This window comes from Pholis gunnellus (genome assembly GCF_910591455.1).
Source record: "Pholis gunnellus genome assembly, chromosome: 21".
NCBI lineage: Eukaryota > Metazoa > Chordata > Actinopteri > Perciformes > Pholidae > Pholis > Pholis gunnellus.
This window is the reverse complement of record NC_136548.1, coordinates 9,801,632-9,819,926: the sequence shown is the minus strand read 5'-3', so window position 1 is coordinate 9,819,926 and position 18,295 is coordinate 9,801,632. Positions and strand designations below refer to the sequence as shown.

General features: G+C 42.4%; 2 protein-coding genes across 2 annotated transcripts; both read right to left on the bottom strand.

The window, feature by feature from the left end:
• Nucleotides 1-7,395: 7,395 nt before the first annotated feature.
• prrt2 (proline-rich transmembrane protein 2) lies at nucleotides 7,396-9,401 on the bottom strand (the record flags this gene model as incomplete). The annotated part of the gene is made up of 4 exons (XM_079182899.1): nucleotides 7,396-7,520; nucleotides 8,448-8,577; nucleotides 8,677-8,972; nucleotides 9,170-9,401. 4 exons carry the CDS (start codon nucleotides 9,399-9,401, stop codon nucleotides 7,504-7,506), a joined length of 675 nt encoding a protein of 224 aa, XP_079039025.1. The 3' UTR covers nucleotides 7,396-7,503.
• Nucleotides 9,402-11,888: 2,487 nt separating this feature from the next.
• On the bottom strand, nucleotides 11,889-17,883 carry kif22 (kinesin family member 22). The gene is made up of 13 exons (XM_079182694.1): nucleotides 17,765-17,883; nucleotides 17,374-17,568; nucleotides 17,162-17,289; nucleotides 16,783-16,934; nucleotides 16,490-16,699; nucleotides 15,512-15,908; nucleotides 15,008-15,128; nucleotides 14,512-14,632; nucleotides 14,134-14,293; nucleotides 13,528-13,622; nucleotides 13,088-13,288; nucleotides 12,933-12,992; nucleotides 11,889-12,111 (listed from the first exon to the last, which is right to left on the bottom strand). Exons 2-13 carry the CDS (start codon nucleotides 17,559-17,561, stop codon nucleotides 12,082-12,084), a joined length of 1,863 nt encoding a protein of 620 aa, XP_079038820.1. The 5' UTR covers nucleotides 17,562-17,568; nucleotides 17,765-17,883; the 3' UTR covers nucleotides 11,889-12,081.
• Between the last annotated feature and the right edge of the window lie 412 nt (nucleotides 17,884-18,295).

Below are 18,295 nucleotides of genomic sequence, written 5' to 3'. Positions count from 1 at the left end.
ATGGGTCAGATTAAAATAAACTTAGTTAAGGCTTCAACTAGACAAAGTTGCTTCTTCAGAGTTAAACTTGTTCTTTGAAAACATCCGTCCTGAACATCTCAAAAACTAAATCCCTTATTCTGATCATCTGCCCACACTGCGTCTGTACTTGAAGGGTGAACCTACAACGGGTGGACAACAAAATGTCTTCCTTGTCCTCCAGCACACATTCTAGGGCGAGTAGTTCAATCTTTCAGTTTAAGCCGCCTGGGCTTTTACTCACCTGCCTGGTCTTCATCAAAAAGGGTACTGAGTAAACTACATAAGAACAAAACACAGAGAGCGTGCGTCGTAAAATCTCATGATTACCAGTAAAGAAAAGGCATGTCTCAACAATGTCATAGCATGTGTTCCACCAGTCAAATTCCCTAATGTTCTAACTTTCACATTTCACTTGAACAGCGTTACCTCATCCATAATATTATGCTTACAAAAAGCCAGTCATCGTGGCTCTAATCATTGGAATAATTGCCCCCTTTACGTACATCAATCCCTAAAGTAAATTCAAATACCATTTAAGAATGCATTACTGAAGCAGCTGATCGATGGCTCAGGGTTTGTCATGTATAATGTTTTGTTCTTATTCCCTGGTGATGGCCCTGGAGGCTAATTCATAGACTAATTAATTAGTGATGATGTAAGTGAATGTACAAGGAATGAATGTTGAGAAGATTTGAAGTACTGCCTCTTAATATAACACAGTAAAAGATAAGCATTAGTTCAACTTAGCGTGACACAAATGTTGTATAAAGTATGTAAAGGATGAATATGATGTACCCTCAGAAACATTAGCTAATAGGGATCCTTTTAAATAGATAGAAATGTAAATGCCTCCGAATTTACAGCATCAAATTTGACTTTGGAAAAACATCTATCTAAATCAATGCAGTTTGTAATCCCCCAGTTTTATGTCCAAAATATACAAGAAAATACCAAAAAAACTAGACTATACTACTGGTCAAATGCCTATCTCGCAACCAATCGGCTATCGGTCCTGACTGGACGGCTGAGGAATCATTAAAATTATAAAACATATTTTCCTTTATATTTCATATCAAAGGAACTCCGTTGCTATCCATCCATTTACTACTATATTTATTAATTTAAAGAAACAAACATGAAACACTACTAATGTTTATTCCTTTTTTTTATCACCATCCTGTAACATTCTGATGCTCTTTGCACCATTTATTGAACCTTTTACTTGTTCCGTTCGACAGGAAGTCTGAGGTCAGGACATTGGGGTTATTTTGACAAACACAAAGCCCGGAGTATGTTGAACGATGCTGCGAGTGTCTGAGGCAGAAGCAGACTTATGGACATTGAGAAAGAGGCTTGGTCTAGACTTTAAATAGAAGAAGGAAAACCACAAAGCTCTTTACAGCGGTGCGGTTTATGATTATTGTGCATTTTCTTGTGTATCCTGAGAGGGAAATCAGAGACGGCTACTCCTGTTCTTCTTAGTCACGGTTTGTTCCTCGCCCTGACTGACAGACACCAGAGACGTCTGTCCTCTGCAGTCTTAATGTTGATGACAGCACTCATACAAAACTAATAACCTTTTATCAAATCTGAAAATTCATTGACAAGAAAAGCTTAAGAGCTGTCTCTGATCCGACAGGTTGTTACAGGGTCAAGGTTGTAAATCATTTATTAAGAACAACCCTATGGAGATATTCAGAAGCTAAACCTACATGCACGGCTTAAAAGTGATCATTTAAATCTTAAACTCTACAGGTAACAAGTGTAGAAATGCTAAAACTGGAGTTCCACTCATACTCTCTTGCTGAAACTTGTGAGAAATCGATGGTTTTTAAGAAGCAATTTTGAAAGAGTTTGAGCAAACACAGATAAAGAACATTGCAATAGTCCAGGTCCATTTGTAATAAAAACAAGAACGCGTCTCTGCAGATAAAATAGATCTAATCTTTTATATTTTAGAACGCTGCAGGGAGGCGGACTGGGCTGCAGATTTTGCTCAATGATCTAAACTGAGATTACTGTTAAAAACTTGAGAAGAGCAAACACTCGATTTTCAACCTTTTTGAATTGCATCTGAAACATAACGAGATATGGCCACCTAGTCAGAAAAGGTGATTGATTACATTTCAAAGATGAACAGAAGTTGCACGTAACATCTTAAAGTAGACTTCGCTGTACAAAGCAATACCCAGAAAAACTCACTTTTTAGTGATGCAGACAGATGAACTGTTAAATAACAGCAGCTATTTTCAATCAGGGAGGATTAACCTAAAATCCAGCGGTTTAGGCAGATTTCTGTGAAGCCACAAACATTTATTTAGAAACAAAGCCGTGTCCTCTCTGCAGGCACGAGCACCCAGCATTACTGCTGAATGGGAAAACACATAATGGATAACAACGAGAGCTAGCAGCACATTATGTCACACAATAGTGTACTTCAACACCAAACATCTGTCTGATAAAAGATGTATTAGAGTTGTTTCAGCCAATGTTATCGAGTAACTATTAAAACTGCAATTATTCGCTCCAGCTGAAGAATCTCTGCATGGTCATTTCATAACAAGAAAACTGACAAAAAACAATTCAGTATACTAAAAAGGCTGCTGCTGAGGATACAAGTGGAATGAAGACACCACAGAATGGAGACAAACTAAGATCCTTGATATAAATATTATAGTGATATTTCACCACAGAGCTCTGAATCCACTCTGTGATGATAAGTGGTTTTCGTGACACTAAAGAGCCGATAACGAGCACATTACTGCCACCTAGCCAGGAATGTGATGAAAGGTTGAAGCTAGCAGATGTGCAGTAAAAAAAATGGGCCAAATATGAGCCTGAAGCTCGCATCGCATTTCAATTAAGCTTCATGTAGATATACTCACTTATAACACAGTTCATAGATTTCGATGAATTCCCTAGATATCCGGACACCCCCCCCCCCCTTCTTCACATGCTTATTAATGTGGAATTTGTGTTGCAATTATCTGTGCAGAATGGCCAATTACCTCAATTTTAAGTTGGAAAAACAGCATTTCTGGTGTACATAACTTCATCTTGAAGTAATTTAGGAGACAAACTTCATTTGGAAACACTGCATTCATACCAGCCGTTCAAAACACGGCATTCAAAATATGTTTTATGAATGGATCAGAGCCTTGTTAACGTTAGTGACACCTGTGATTTCCCTACTGTAACAAGTCAAAATGGCTGCTGTGGAAAAGACCTTTTAGTCCACAGTTGACTTTTTTTTCCAGGACATTTGTACTTGTCTTAGCGGTAAAAGCACAGATGTAACAAATGATATTGATTACGGCTTCAATCCATTCCAGGATTATTAGTGAGCCCTGCCAGCTCATTAATGTCATTAGCCGCACACTCATGACTGAGCTGATAATTCTCTGTGTTGACAGTAACAGACAGCTGTCACTGGATCCCTTTCAAAGGGAGCCTTTAAACACTGTTTTCACTTCCCCTCTCTCTAAATAGAAAATCCACAACAATCCATTGAAGCGATAATTCACACTCGTAATGATTTTAGAACGGCGCCAGTTCGGTTCGCAGACTAAGCAGGCAGTCACAGAACAGCACGGCCACAGGTCAGTGTATCTCATTATCTGACTGACGGGATGATCATGATGCATCCAAACGCTGCCAAGCTGACTCACAGCCTCAGTGTTTATGTGACCCAGCTGGATAATCCCTGACCCACTTACTGCATCTGGATGTGACTCTGTCTGGTATGCTGATCCTCTTCCGAGCCACACAGCACAGTATACCTATTAAATTAGCTGAGCACGAAGAAAAATATCTTTGGTTGTCAGAACGTTAACATTGGCGTGAGGAAATGTGCTGTTGTCAGACTTTGTGAGGGCTGTCATATTTCTGCAAATGTAGTTTTTTTTTTTTATCTCTGTGAGCAAAGGAAACGTTGCTTTACGAAAAATGTGACACAAACTAATTTATACACTGAATATAGTCATGTATATTTTGCATGTTCAGTATTTTTTTAATGTTCGTTATTACAACAGAGCACTCACTTCACTGGGAGCTATGCATCTCTTTATCAAGCCCATTATCATTTCCATACAACATATTTAAACATGGCTGTACTTTACTGCTCACATCTTGTAAGACCAGGAAAAGCTCTTACACGATTTGTTCAGCAAGATAATCTTCAGAAATGAACACCACTTTTATGATGTTTGAAGCGTCAAAAGTAAACGCTGATGGTATATTATGTTCAGGCTTTAAAGGAACTACACCACGGGTCACATGAACAAGAGTATACACAACGAGGCGGTTAAGACTGACGTATTTTACTCTCATTTAGCCACTTGTTAGCCAGCACTTTTTTAAACATCCTCATGTCAGTCACTCACTATCAGTCACATGTGGCAATCAACCCAGAAGAGAATGTGAACAGCATCCCCAACTGGGATTTCATGTTAGCAACTGAGCTAACAACCTCATGTTGAAGTCTATCTAAGAAAACAATCTATCCCAACTATAGCTCTCCCTTCATACTTGTTAATGATATTGATTGTTTTATTATCAACCCATCGTGTAAAAGCCTCAAGGAGGAACACAGAATAGCTGGATATTTACATTTTGGCATTAAAAACACTCACCTCCTGAAATGAACACCTGGAGTTGACCTCTGACCCCAACTCTGAAAGTTTCAGTAACAGCTTTTTTTAACAGCGCCCTCTAGGAACTTTCTGTTTAGTGCTAATTAGCACATGTTAGCATGCTAACTCCTGACTAAAACGACGTTAGCATTTAACTCAAAGCACTGCTGTGTCTAAGTCCATCGTCACTGAGTGGCTGACATGACTGTAGACTCTTCATCACGCTCCTTTAAAAATGACTTTTGAAACGATTAATCAATTATCAAAACAGTTGCTTTTCCTGTCTTGACTAATTCTTGCAATGCTAGTTAAAATAAAAGGTATGATGTTGTTAATGTATCAGTTGGCCATTGTGGTGCAGCGCTGTTAAATGTTAACCACTTTTAGTTTGGGTCTAAAAATCTATAACTAACGATAAAAACAGTAAACCTACTTCTTCTTTTTGATAATCCCCAAAACATTGTCCATTCACTGCTCTTGTTATGAATGCTCATAAATGAAATAGTCAGTGTAAGCAGCCAATAGTAATGGCGTTAAGGGTTTAAAAAACCTTGAAGAAAATAATGAGGTATGTCTTTATTTTTGCTTTGATTTTGTTGAAGTCATCTGAGACTTTAGCTCTCGTGTATTTCCTCGGCGCTCAGGGCGTCTCCCTTCAGGCTTTTGCTCTTCCTGCTGCCTGACAACAGTATACACTTTCAATCCCGTCAGCTTACACACTATAACAGTACGGAGAACTACATTAATACTTCCCCGGCTCATCTGCTGAACTGCAATCTCTTCTCAGTGGCTAAGCTCTCTGGATATTGCTCACTTCTGACACTTATTTCCCCCCCACAAAAACAAAATCTCTTTAATCTCCCCTGCTGCTCCTTATCTCTGCAAAACACAGTGAAAACACGTTACATGCATTTTGTCTTTATTAGGAATGTGCTGCAGAAGTATAATATTCCAAATGCCAGTTAATCTTTGTAATTTTCATTTTCTATTGTCAAACATGAATAAAAATCCATAACATGCCAATAACCACAAAGATTATAGAAGCCTGGTGGTAACACAATGTCAGTTTCTGTGCCTGTGTTAGACCATAACTACTTAAAGCTAACTCATATCAACTACAGAATGTTCACAATATTGAGATTTATATCTGGACTAACTGTCGATTACAATTAAATGTACATATTAAGGGCTAACCGAGGACAAGCTGTCATATTTAATCATAACAGAAAATTGCCTGCAGGTGTGAGCTCTAGTTTCTGTACATGATTCAAAATCCAAGGTATAATAAACAAGGAGAGTTTCATCCATTCTAGATGAAACCCAGTTGTTTCAGATCACAGTGAGAATCACAGGTAGATTAAGATTAGAGGTTAGTTAAGAATACATAGGAAATATATAATCATAATAATAACAATGATAATTAATTAGATTGTAAAAGTAGTTCTCAGCATAGTGCTGTTCATATCTCACACATAAAAAACCGTGTTTGAACCAGTGTTTTACAAATTCAAAAAAACAGCATCCCACTGTGTGTGAAAACAAAATGGGCATAATTAAGGTGTTCATTGCTGTTTACGGGATTTTTTTTCAAGGGACAAAAAGACCATAATATGTCTGGTTTATAAGTACAGGCTACCTGTGGATGCAGACTGAGGCCACAGACACCGACTTTGACTGCAATCACAAGCTATTTAATTTGTTAACCAAATATTGATCCCCGTGTGCATATACAATGCTACCATCATCTGTCAACTGCGGCACAGCACTTCAAGAGCGTCACATTATGAAGTTCTGTTTCAAAACGATCTCTTACAAACATTATCAAAAGATTATAGATGTAGCATAATTAGTTTCACTGTAAAACGAATGTCTTGCTACAGTGTGTGTGTGTGTGTGTGTGAGAACATGTACCCCTCCCCGGCTCACAGTGGTCAGTGGTGTCAGCAGATATACAGTAAAGTCGCAGCAGAGCAGAAAACACATTTCTTCTCTACAACATTTCTGTGATCATTTGGGTCTCTACAAAGCAAGGAACTTTCCCTTTTTTTGGCACTCATTTTCCTTGCAGTGATGACTGGGCCTTCTGTGGGAGACTTTCCATAATCCCTTTCAGTTCAGCACCCGTAGCTAGTCCTTGAAAAGCCTCTTTTTCATCCTCTTTTGCCACCCATACTCACTCTCAAACACAAGATGTATGGGCAGGAGAAGCACGGAGAAGAGTCCGACACAAGAGGACATACCGCGATTCAAAGTGTTTCTTCTCTGCGAGGGAATTGGGTGAGTTTCTGCTCTGTGATTCCAGTGCAACCACAAATCTCAGAGCCTCTTCATGTATCCGAGGGGATTTACCGGCAAGGTTGAAGCTCTGATGTGTCCTGTCGTTGGCTGCAGTAAAGGATGGACGAGGGCAGACATTTTGTTTCATGTGACGCTGTAGATGGGAGGCAATCCTTCCCGTTTCACGTTCTATGGCCCCCTCCACTGGTCTCCCCAGTCTCCAGTCCACCTCGTCTGAGTCCGTTCTGCGGGTGATGATGGGAAGTGAAGTGTTTCTCGAGAATCGTTCTGAATGTGTTGACCAGAATACGAAGGGGCTGATTAAACTGTCTACTCTCATCTCCATCTAACAGACAACCCCCTCCCTCCTCCTGACGCAGGGCAGCATTTGCATATTTTATTTTTTCTTCCATTAGCAAAAAGGGATTTATATAGATTACAGAAATACAAGTAAGCACTGTATATCGGGTGCATATTTGTCACACATCCAGGTAATGACTAGGTGGTAAAGACGGTGGTGCAGGTGCGGGCCAGACGGTCAGTTGCCTTATCCAGTTTCATCCCGGGATGAAACTCAGGTTTTCACATTTACTAAAAAAAGAAAAGGAAGCGTGTTAGTTGAAGAGCTAAAGATTCTGCAACTTGATATGGATGTATAAACTTTCACAGACCACAGAGGACAAGTTATGTAATGAGAAACACATGAGTTGTTCCCAGAACCCTTAAAGTGGTGTGTACAATTGCTCTTCCAGCCATTAAGTTAATTAGGACATCTCTTGGCTTAATGAGACCCAACAGGCAGTACAGATAAGTATCTGCTTGAACTGAAGGGAAAAGGCAAATAATCATTTAACTGACTGGCCCTTCATGTATATATATTTAAACACACAGTACTGCAAAAGACAAATACTAGGCCCTTTCTTTACAAATCTCTAATAAGTCATAATCACTGATCTGTTATCAGAATCTTTTTATTTGGTACAATAAATGTACATTTGTCTTGTGAGCATGTCAACAACTCACACACTGACAGACATCATATATACGGACGCATATGGTCCAGGGACAGCAGGACTTCACATTTAGTACAAGCAAACAGGACAAGGCATACGACAGAAAGCGAAACTACACGGGTCCTTCTACGGATAAACACGCAGCAATCTGAGGCATGCTGTTGACTACAGCTGGAGGCCGCCCGTGCAAAGAATCAAAACATGGCAGGAAATGTAGATTTGACCAAAAATACTTCGATCTTTGTGAAGAGTTGACGCAGTGCCTAAAGTGCCACAGTGTATAAATATTGTATAGTGCGTGATAATGTCAGTGATTGCAGTCAGATTGTGCAAAAAGAGCTAAATGTTATACTGTGATGGGATACAGGGGGAAAGGGGCAGGTGTTTGGGCCAGGAGGATCAGTGGTAGCCGGGCTATTGCTACGGATACAAGGGGGACAAATCACTGCACGCAGGGGGTAAAAAGGTAAGGTTAAGGTTTAAAGGTCAGATCTGGGACACTCACTAGCCAGGTTGACAATGCAGGCGATGATAATGACCGTCCCTCCCACTAGTGACACTATGGAGAGCATCTTGGCCACGCGTCCCAGACGCACGGCGCCGTCCAGGTTTCCCTGCTCGAGACTATTCCTGGCCTGAAGGAGAAGGTTGAACCATCTGTTAGCTGTGGTTTGATACAGGTGCCTATTAAGAGTAAAAAACAAAAAAACAAAGACAAAAGATCCTTCTCTCACCATGATGGAGTAGACAAATCCCACAATGTTGATGGGCCAGACGGGGCAGAAGCAGGCCAGCACAGAGAGGAGGAGGTAGTCTTTGACTTTGGTCCGGTCCAAGGGCGGGGTGGTGGCGATGCTGGAGTGGCGAGAGATCGACGGCCTGGGCGAGAAGGCGGTGTAGCCGATGGAGCTCGCCCTGCTCCCCTTCCTGGTCTTGTTGTGATGGGGGTAAGAGATGGAGTGCTGTCTTCTGGGAGGAGAGCAGATGACCGGAGAGGTGCTGTCTGCGGACGCTGGGTGGATCCCATTACCTACACATGGGGGGGACGAAAAGGACGGGCAAATGTTTAAAACATTGGAGGAGGTGAATATGTGTGTGTGCTCCACCAGGAGCTCTTTCATGCACTTGAACTTGACTTTCCCCTGGGTGAGCTGACTAAGCTGTATGAGACCACCCCTCCTCCACCCACCCCGCTGCCCTAACAGGAGGTCAAACGCAGTCACTTACTGTTCTTCAGCTTCTCGTTGATGACTATCACCAGCTCGTCTTTGGATTTGCTGTGGGGAAGCCGTGTGCTGACCGGGCTGCTGCTGTTGCTGTGGATGAGCGGTTCACCTCCGACTGGTAGGCACGGCACAGTGATGGCGACTTGGCTCGACAGAGAGTCCTCCTGGTCCAGCAGCGATGGTTGTTCCTCCCCTGACCAAATGGTGGGAGATGGCATCGTGTTCACAGCCATGCTGACAGCGGAAAACGAAGCCTTTGTTTGTGGTCCAGTCCTGTGAGTGCTGCCTGTAGTTCACCTGGGGGCCAGAAAAAAATGGTTTTAAGCATATTTATGAACAGGAGAAGCTTCCTCCAATGGGTTTAGGGACTGTACAAAAATGATTGTGGTGGGAAAGAGGGTTTGGAAGGGGAGAAGGGAAAGATGTATCTTTTCTTTATGCTGAAGAAAGGGCTCTAACCTTTCGGGAATAGCAGTGTTTAATTAACTGTTTCTCAACCCAAAGTTAGATTTGATTTAATTCTAAACATATAAAAAGATGAAATACTTAAATGATTAATATTGTATGCGACACAGAATATTACTGTGTGTTTTGCAATACGAGGACAACACTCGTGCCTCTGCATCAGGGTTCATTTTCTTCTTCAAAATCAACTAAGTTAATAAGATAATTATGTTTAGAGAATCAAACTAGACCTGAATCTTTGTCATTACTAATCTAAATTAATATTTCTACAAAGCGTGTTATTGTTCTGACCATCACAGCTCTTGGTTCATGATTAAACAATGTCTTGAATATTCAGTGAACAGGGCACATCATTTTGTTGCGTTTTCCATAATTGTGGCCATTGCTAATGTGATAATGACAAAATATTATTCCATTAAAAGGAAACTCATCAAAATCTGTTTACAGCTCTTGGGGAATACTATCGTATCAAAACATGTGGCTAAAGCTTTTTGTGGATTCAGAGGGAGCTGCGCTAAATCTGCACGAGCGGCTAAAGGAGTCTCCGACCGAACTGCTAAGGTCATTTAATAGCATTGTGGGTAATGTAGGCGCCGGGTTGTGACAAGGAAGAAGACGGTGTGAAATAAAAAAAATAGATGATATCGGATCAGTGTAATGCTAAATCAGTAGAGAATGCTATCTTTTGAGATTAAAATTAAAATTGGCCGATAGAACATCGGAAATTCTTTGTTATTGATGGCGAAATGAGTTGTACCAAATGTCTCGTTATTTAGAGATGTGTTGCATTTCCTTTTCCAATTCAAGGGGAGGTCCAAAGAAAATAATGCTGGGCTCAGGCTTTGTGAAATAGTAAACATCCTTCTCACTCTAATATACAGTAAATACATTCTGCTTCAGCCGATTTAGAGTCGGAGCCCAGGCTCAATAACACCACAAACCTCTTAATCCACATCACATTGATCCTTATTGAAGATCGCCCCTTATGTCACGTTGAATTTTAAATAAATAGATTCCAGGTAAACAGATGAAAACACACGTCTCACTGCAAGTCAGGCCTCTTTAAAACAGCAGACCATGCAACCGGGTCACAATGACACGGGGAGCACAAAGGCATGGCAGATGGAGAGCAGGTTCCTCTGAAACGATAGTAGCAGCCATCTCCGTGCAGGTGTGTAAATACCATTATTTCAACGTGTGTACACAAGCGCCAACAGGCATAGTCTACATGATGGCTGGTTGTTGGGCACAGTACAGTGCATAAAATAAGCATAAGGACAAAGGCGAAATATACTCGGAGAGAGGAGTGTGCGTGTGTGTGTGTGCGGGGGGGGGGGGGGGGGGGGGGGGGGGATTAATTAGCTTGCTGCTCGTCATTTAAATTCAGTGGTTGTGAGCTGCTGAATTGCAGTGATAAGCAGAAAGAAAACATACAGCCTGCATTGGATTCTTTCATTGATATCAAACAATGACTGAATAGGTATTTAGCATTTCAGACCAACACCCAGGGACACACACACACACACGGTGGCTTAATATAAATCAAACTGACCTGTTTATTCCAGCGCCTGTCTCAACGCAGCCGGAGCGTGCCTAGTCTTGACATCCTTCTCAGGTGCAAAAGAAACCAAATAAAACACCAGACACGACCAAACAGCTCCTGTACGTGCGCTTCTTGAGGAAAAAAAATCCCACAATTTCCTTTATTGGATGTGAAAGCTGAAGAAGCGGAGGTGTAGCGCCTCGTTCCGGAGCAGTGTGCTGGGATGGATGGAGAGTATCCTGGACGGCAGGCTGAAGTCAGAGGAGGAGGGGTGTGTGTGTGTGTGTGTGTGTGTGTGTGTGTGTGTGTGTGTGTGTGTGTGTGTGTGTGTGTGTGTGTGTGTGTGTGTGTGTGTGTGTGTGTGTGTGTGTGTGTGTGTGTGTGAGAGAGAAAGGAAAAGTGAAATAGAGGAGGAGGAGGCTGGATTATGGCATCCTCTCCTCACCCAAGAAAACTGCTTTTCACATTTAACATGCATCCACTGATGCTGCGTCACATCAGACTGTGATTAAAAAACGTGTCCTCGCGTCTCTTCTTCGCAGAGGACAAAAGTTCAAAAATCAGCCCAATTGGAGTTTTTAAACCCAATTGGGCTAATCAAATAGGGCGATTGATTTAAGAGGCAATAAGGGTACATTAGGTAATGTGAAAGTGACCATCAGATTTCTTTATTGTGATGAAATAAAACACTCAAAACATTCAATGACACGTGAGATATTTATTAAAAAGCAGCAGTGCGCCACCAGCTGGAGCACAGTAGTAACTACAAAAACATCTTGAAGCGTAGCCTACATGTCAAGAGCTCCCGAGATAGAATTGATATACATTTAACAAAAAAAAAAAAAAAAAAAAAAAGGTACAATAATAAAAAAAATTGTAAAACACTTTAAAAGAGAAGAAGAAAATCACTTTCCCATTGAGCTCAGGATGTTTGCCTGCAGGGGGAAAAAAAGAGAGTGAATATTAGTACCGAGAAATAGCAAGATCATCACTAAAAGCTGCACAATGCGCAAATACTGGTCATCACCTCCAATGTATTAGTGTGTCAGCCATGCTAGCTAGCGGCTGTGGAGCTTGACGCTAACGTGCTCACAGTGACACCATGCTGGTGTTTAGTCGTTACGGTGTTCACTTATCTTTAGCATAAACCGGTAAGTAAAGCTGAGACTGATAAAACGCCATTATTTTTGAAGTTATTGGGTCACAAACCAAAAGTGCTTACTCCTCCCTTTTTAAGATTGCGGCAATGTGAGCGGCCAAGAGCACAACTGCGGTACCGCTGCTCGGCTCGCTCAGAGGTCGTTCTTACTGTAACAACAACACTTCAGACTGCGGTACCGCGGGGGGGGGTTGCGCTATTTGGCTCACATTACTGCAGTTTCTCAACTGCGGCCTTCAGGTTAATAAGCGAACACGTGAAAAGCTCTCGCTATGAAGGGGTCAAGCTAACAAAAAAAACAACGATTAATCGTTTCTGGTGATTATACGCACATGAAAACATATGAATATTATACTCTATTTCTGCTAAGATAGACGCACTGAAATGCTGGTTCCTTAAAATCACAAATGTCAATCTCAAGCGAAAAAGTCAGTATTGCAAAAAAATGAGTAGGATTCATACAGATTTTCGTGGAATCCATCAAATAGTTGATGAGAAATTTCAGTACGGACCAATGAGGTGGAACAATAGATATATTTCAATAGGTAGCACAGACCGCCCCCCCCCCCAACATATTTCACTGAAGACTTGGCTCACCTTCATGAAGGTGGAAAATCTCTTCACCGTCATACCCTCAACTTTCATCACATCCTCCAACTGCAAATTATCAAAGTAAATGCAAAGTGAGAAAAACAAGAGAACGCGTCGCTGTGATTGAAACCAGACGTGCGCCGGACATTTTCTCCGCTGACCTTTATGAAGTGACCGTGGATCTCCCTCCAGCCCAGGATGAGCTTCGCCTTCTTATCTCCGATCTGCTGCAGACCCTTCAGCTCTTTGAGGGCGCCCGTGTTGAGAACCTGCAGGATCTTCTGTCGGGAGTGCTCCAGCACAGACGTGTCGAGCTGGAACTCCCAACCACTCTCAATAATGTTCTCTTTACCCTCTGGAAGCTGAGACAGAAGAGACACAAGCAGTGGAAAGTTAGACTGTAGAAAATGTACACGGTCAAAACGTATGCATCATACTGTGGCCTAGAGGAGGAGGTTCATTTTGACCTAATGAATGTGAGATGTTGCAGCAACAGTCGAGACAAATTGAGCCTAATGCAACACGTCAGCTTGTATCTGATGCTTGCAATGCTGCAGATGTGTCAAGCTAAGTGCATCACAGCCGAGGCCTGAATGCTGACCTCAACCTGGTCGGAAATCTTCCTCTCTTTCTTCTTGACGCAGACGGACTGTTTTTTGACCACGGCCAGCTGCTGAAGAGGCTGGAGCTGGGTCACTGGTGGGGAGGAAACAACACACATATGAATGTTGAATTCACACAATGCTACACATTAGAACCCAATCTGTTTACAAGGAAAATATTAGCAGTGGCTTTCAAAGCCAAACGCACGATTCTCACTCCTAAAACTGCTGAGGGTTTGAAAAGCCGTCATTGGATCCATTTTCTGGCTTCTATATTGTAGACTGAGCTCTTGTATCGCATTGCAGCTCATCAATAACTCCAGTGATTCAACATGATGGAATTAGTGGGCGACTACTCTTTAGGGAAACGGTAACAGAAGACGATTACGCAACAGGAAAAAAGCTTTTTCAAGATCAGTTTATTTCCATATAGCTCTGCCTGAGTGTGGGGCAAATTAGAGACAGCAGTATCTGATAAGTTTATAGTCTGAATATGGTGATTCTCCGCATGCGTTCCCCATTAGATGAAATTAAACGTCTATTTGACTGTCAGCTAAATTCATACAACTTGAATTGTGCATAGGTGAGTTCTATTGCTAACTGACCCTGTAGGGGCTGGACCACCGCCTGCTGCTTAGTGGCTTTGGTGGCAGCTGAGGGTTTTCTTTGCAGAGGAGCGGTGCTGTTCTTGAAGGACCTTTCTCCATCCAAACGACTGAATAGCATGGCCTTGCTCTCAAACTCCCTCTGCTTCTCTTTGAGCTCCTGTAAAAAGAAAAAAAAGAAGAGTGGCATGGTTGGCTATCAAATATCCACGAGGAAGAGTATAAAGATCTGACAGCATCAGCATCTGGTAAATCACTTACAGACAGCAGAGACAGAGGTTGGACCAGGTGCAGATTTAAATGACTAGAACTTATATTATGCAGGGTTACATGACCACCAGGAGGATAAACTCAAGTTCTGTAGCAATGTGTTTTCACCTGGATCTCCTTGCGGGACTGGGCTACATCTTTCAGCATGCTATGTTTATCTTTGTCCTGGCAGTTCATCATCAGCTTCTCCAGAGCGATTAGTCTGGTCATCACGGACGATTCTGACAAACTGAAACGGACACAAAACAAAAATCAAGAAAAGAGAAAAAGTAGGTCGACCACGAGTGGTGGCAGTACGGACCAAGGCTTTGAAATGCACTCAGAAGTCAAAAGGTTGACAAATCCGAGGCACAGACGGATTCATGCACATAACAGATGGCAAGGAAGCCGCGTTTGTATCGCTCCCAAAAAGATCCCAGCAGACACAGCAGCTGTAGCCAATGGGAGCGCAGCAGAGAGAGGTGCTTTCAGCACAAGCTATTAAAAAAAAAGGGGAGCCACTGAATTAAGGCTACGGCTTGTTTAAGTTGCTGTAGTGTGGACTGAATTTAATGTGGTTTGTGTCACAGTCAAACGTCAGTCTGATTAGTGTGTGCTCTTTAACCTGGGAAAATGGGAAGACGGCAAGGTGCCGTCCTGTTCAGTTTTCCTCTCGTCTTTCTGCTTCTTCTTCTGTGGCTCGGTGCCAGACCCCCCCGCCTCGTGGCCTTCTCTGGCCCGCTTCACTGGAGATGAAGGTAGAAGGGAAAGTTAACAGTGTGGTATTCCGTGCACTCAGGCAACACTATTTGTGGGGGATCTCTGGAGTGTAAAGCAATACAGATGAAGATGGCACGGCATCAGTCAAGGCTGCATTGCTGTGCCAGAACTAAAGCACACGGGAGAACAGCATCAATGTATTTAAGATCCGCTGACTTCAGGAGTTAGAAACAAACACTTTAAAATGACAAACAACTGATTGTACTCTTAGTCACCATCCTCTGGGATGTGACACAGATGCCTCCTATTGGGCTTGGAACTCGTTCCGTCAGAGCTTCCTCTTCTCGGCCTATTATATACATTTATTAAGAACATTGGCGAGTGCGTTTCTCACTCAGCTTTTACTCACCTGGCAGCACAGGCACTGCCACAGTTTCACAGGTGAAGGGCTTGTTCATAATGAGCTTGGATTTGGAGGCAAAGTTGAGAGCACCAAACGTATCGAAATAGAATTTGTATTCAGGTGCAATGTTGGTGATCATGACGGAGTGTGCCGAGCCACCCAGAGAGTCCTGTAGCAGCCGCGTCAGTTTACTGTCTCTGTACGGCACGCGGGCGGCAGTGCCCGAGTTAAGAGAGTCCACGACCTTGTTGAGGGTGAAGAGAGACAGGTTGATGGCACCGCTCTCCTTCAGCCGGATGCCTTGGTTGCCAGTGCGACGGTTGTCCTCAGACCCAGCCAGGTCTATCAAGTACAGCTTCCCCGTCTGCTGTCTGTGGGGCAGGGCACGCTGGGTCCGGACAACCTAGATCACGGAAAAGATTCAGATTTGAAAAGGGGTAAGGACACAGGTCAGACTGAGTTTATGCATTTTTGGTGCCATCTAGTTCCTTGATAATGGAAAGGATTCAGACATCTCTTTGGCCGATATCTCCAAAACTAGGCAACTAGCACCAAAACAATCTAGATTGATAAATAGCACTACAGGTAAGATAAGAAAAAATAGCATTTTTGATTGTGAGGTGAACTGTCCCTTTAAATTAGGTAAAAGGTAGGCAGCAAAAGAGGCTTTTTTTGATAAATGTGACACATAGTACTTTCAGCAATACAGCACAGGAAGTTAGAATGTCCAAAAAAGGATGAAGTTAAGGTAAGAACAGCAGACACCAGTTTGTTTCTCTCCCAGATTAGTCCCAGAAAGCCCAGATGTTGCTAGTGGAAGCTACCAAATCCTGACCTACTGCTCAGAGGCCATGACCTGTTTAAGATGCCGTTTAAAAATCCACTGGATATCCGCGGACAGATCAGTTAAATGAATGATTCTCAAAGATAATTGGAAATGAAGAAACAGTCTTTTCTTTTAGTTGATCAGTTGACATATCAAACCTTGATGAGGAGGATAGCATGGCTGCGGCTGGAGCGCTGGTTTATTTTGGTAGAGGCTGTAGTACGATTGAGGCTGGCAGGGACAAACTGTTTGTCAAAATCTGAGAAGCAGGAGATAGTCGTGTGAGTGAGCCCAGGGATCAGGATGTTCTTGTCCTTGTTCTCTCGGATTGGTAAATCCTGGGAGCTTGGCGATAGAAGATCCAGCACCTGAGAAAGACCAGATAGATTATACATTATACCCTCTTTCACTTGGACAGAAAGCATGAATCTATACTGCCAACCATGTATACCTTTTCATTGTAAATTTCCAAATAAGACATGCTGATGCCGTAGGCCCATCCTTCATTGTCATCTTTAGCTTTGACCAGCTTGAAGACCTCACGAACGGCTCGGGGGATCACACCCGGCTGATCCGAACTGCCCATCATGGTGTGGGTCTTACCTGAGGAGGAGAACGCGGTGCGTTAGTGAGCAATATGTGCAATCTGGAAATGAATAAGTCCTATACAAAAAGGAGTTCACTTTAGGAGCATGTTGTGTCCTCATGAACAGTATAGGTCAAAAGGCGACAAAGAGGGCTTAATAAAACATCTTAATCTGAAGTATTTTGACTGGTGAATTAATTTAACAAAAGTACAACTTAACAAATGCAATGTGGCAGCGACGTACCAGCTCCTGTTGGTCCATAAGCAAAGACACTGGCGTTCTGTCCATTCAGTACGTGTGATAGAATGGGCTTCACTGATGACAGGAACACTTCTTGTTGTGTTGTTTGCTCACCATGAAACGCGTCAAAACTGTTGGACAATAATGACAGATATCAACGAGGATAAAGGAGACACGAGGAACAGTTAAGGTGCCGAGATGCCGAGGACACTGACTGGTATTTGACTGTTTCTGTCGCGTTTCTCCAGTTGATTATTTCCAGGTTCTGCGAGTCCAGGCCTTTCACACACGGGCCCTCGTCCTTCTCATCTTGAGTGCCCATATAGGGTCGCAGGCGAACCGCTACCCGAACCCTGGAGGTCTTCTTGTGTGCTGCATCGGACACCGCCAAACGCTGAGCCATATTTGAACTAATAAACAAAAAGGACAAATGTTAGATATTAGCACAAACCCAAGGAGCAGACTTAGACTTACGCTGTTTACCTCTGTAAATCGGCTAATAATAAGCTAGCTTTAGGTGACGTTTACGTTCCTCACCTAGCTAGCTGAGGAGCGTAAACGTTACTGCGTCACCGAGTGTAATGCTAGTGTTTCGTTCGTACTTACCAATATTATTTACGAACTCCTTGTTCAAAAGCTATTGTTATGATCCAAGTTTCACGTTTGGCAACATTGCAGAAGCCGTCTTTTAACAATGGCGACGGAGCTCCAAAAACAGCATCACGTTAACCGAACACTTTTCAAATAAAGGAGCGCTGTAACCGGAAACGACCGTCGACCAATCCGAACTTGCTCACACAGTGGGGCGTATTTAACGTCATTTATACGATGCCCTCGCGCATCGAATATTGTAGTCCAATATATGGTATAAAGACACGTATAAACACATTTTTAATTGAGGCACTAACGCGAGTAGTGAAGCAAAATATGTTTATTCAAAATTCGGCCGACATGAACTCAGCCCTGCATGCGATTGCGCTCTGTGCAGGAAGTAGTCCCTTTTTAAAATATTTTTATGTTTTCTTCTTTTAATTATTATTGTTACTATTATTATTATTATTGTTCGTATTATTATTATTATCCTTTAGAACAGTGATGAAACTTTTACTCTGAAACTGCACACTCCGGTACAGTAGG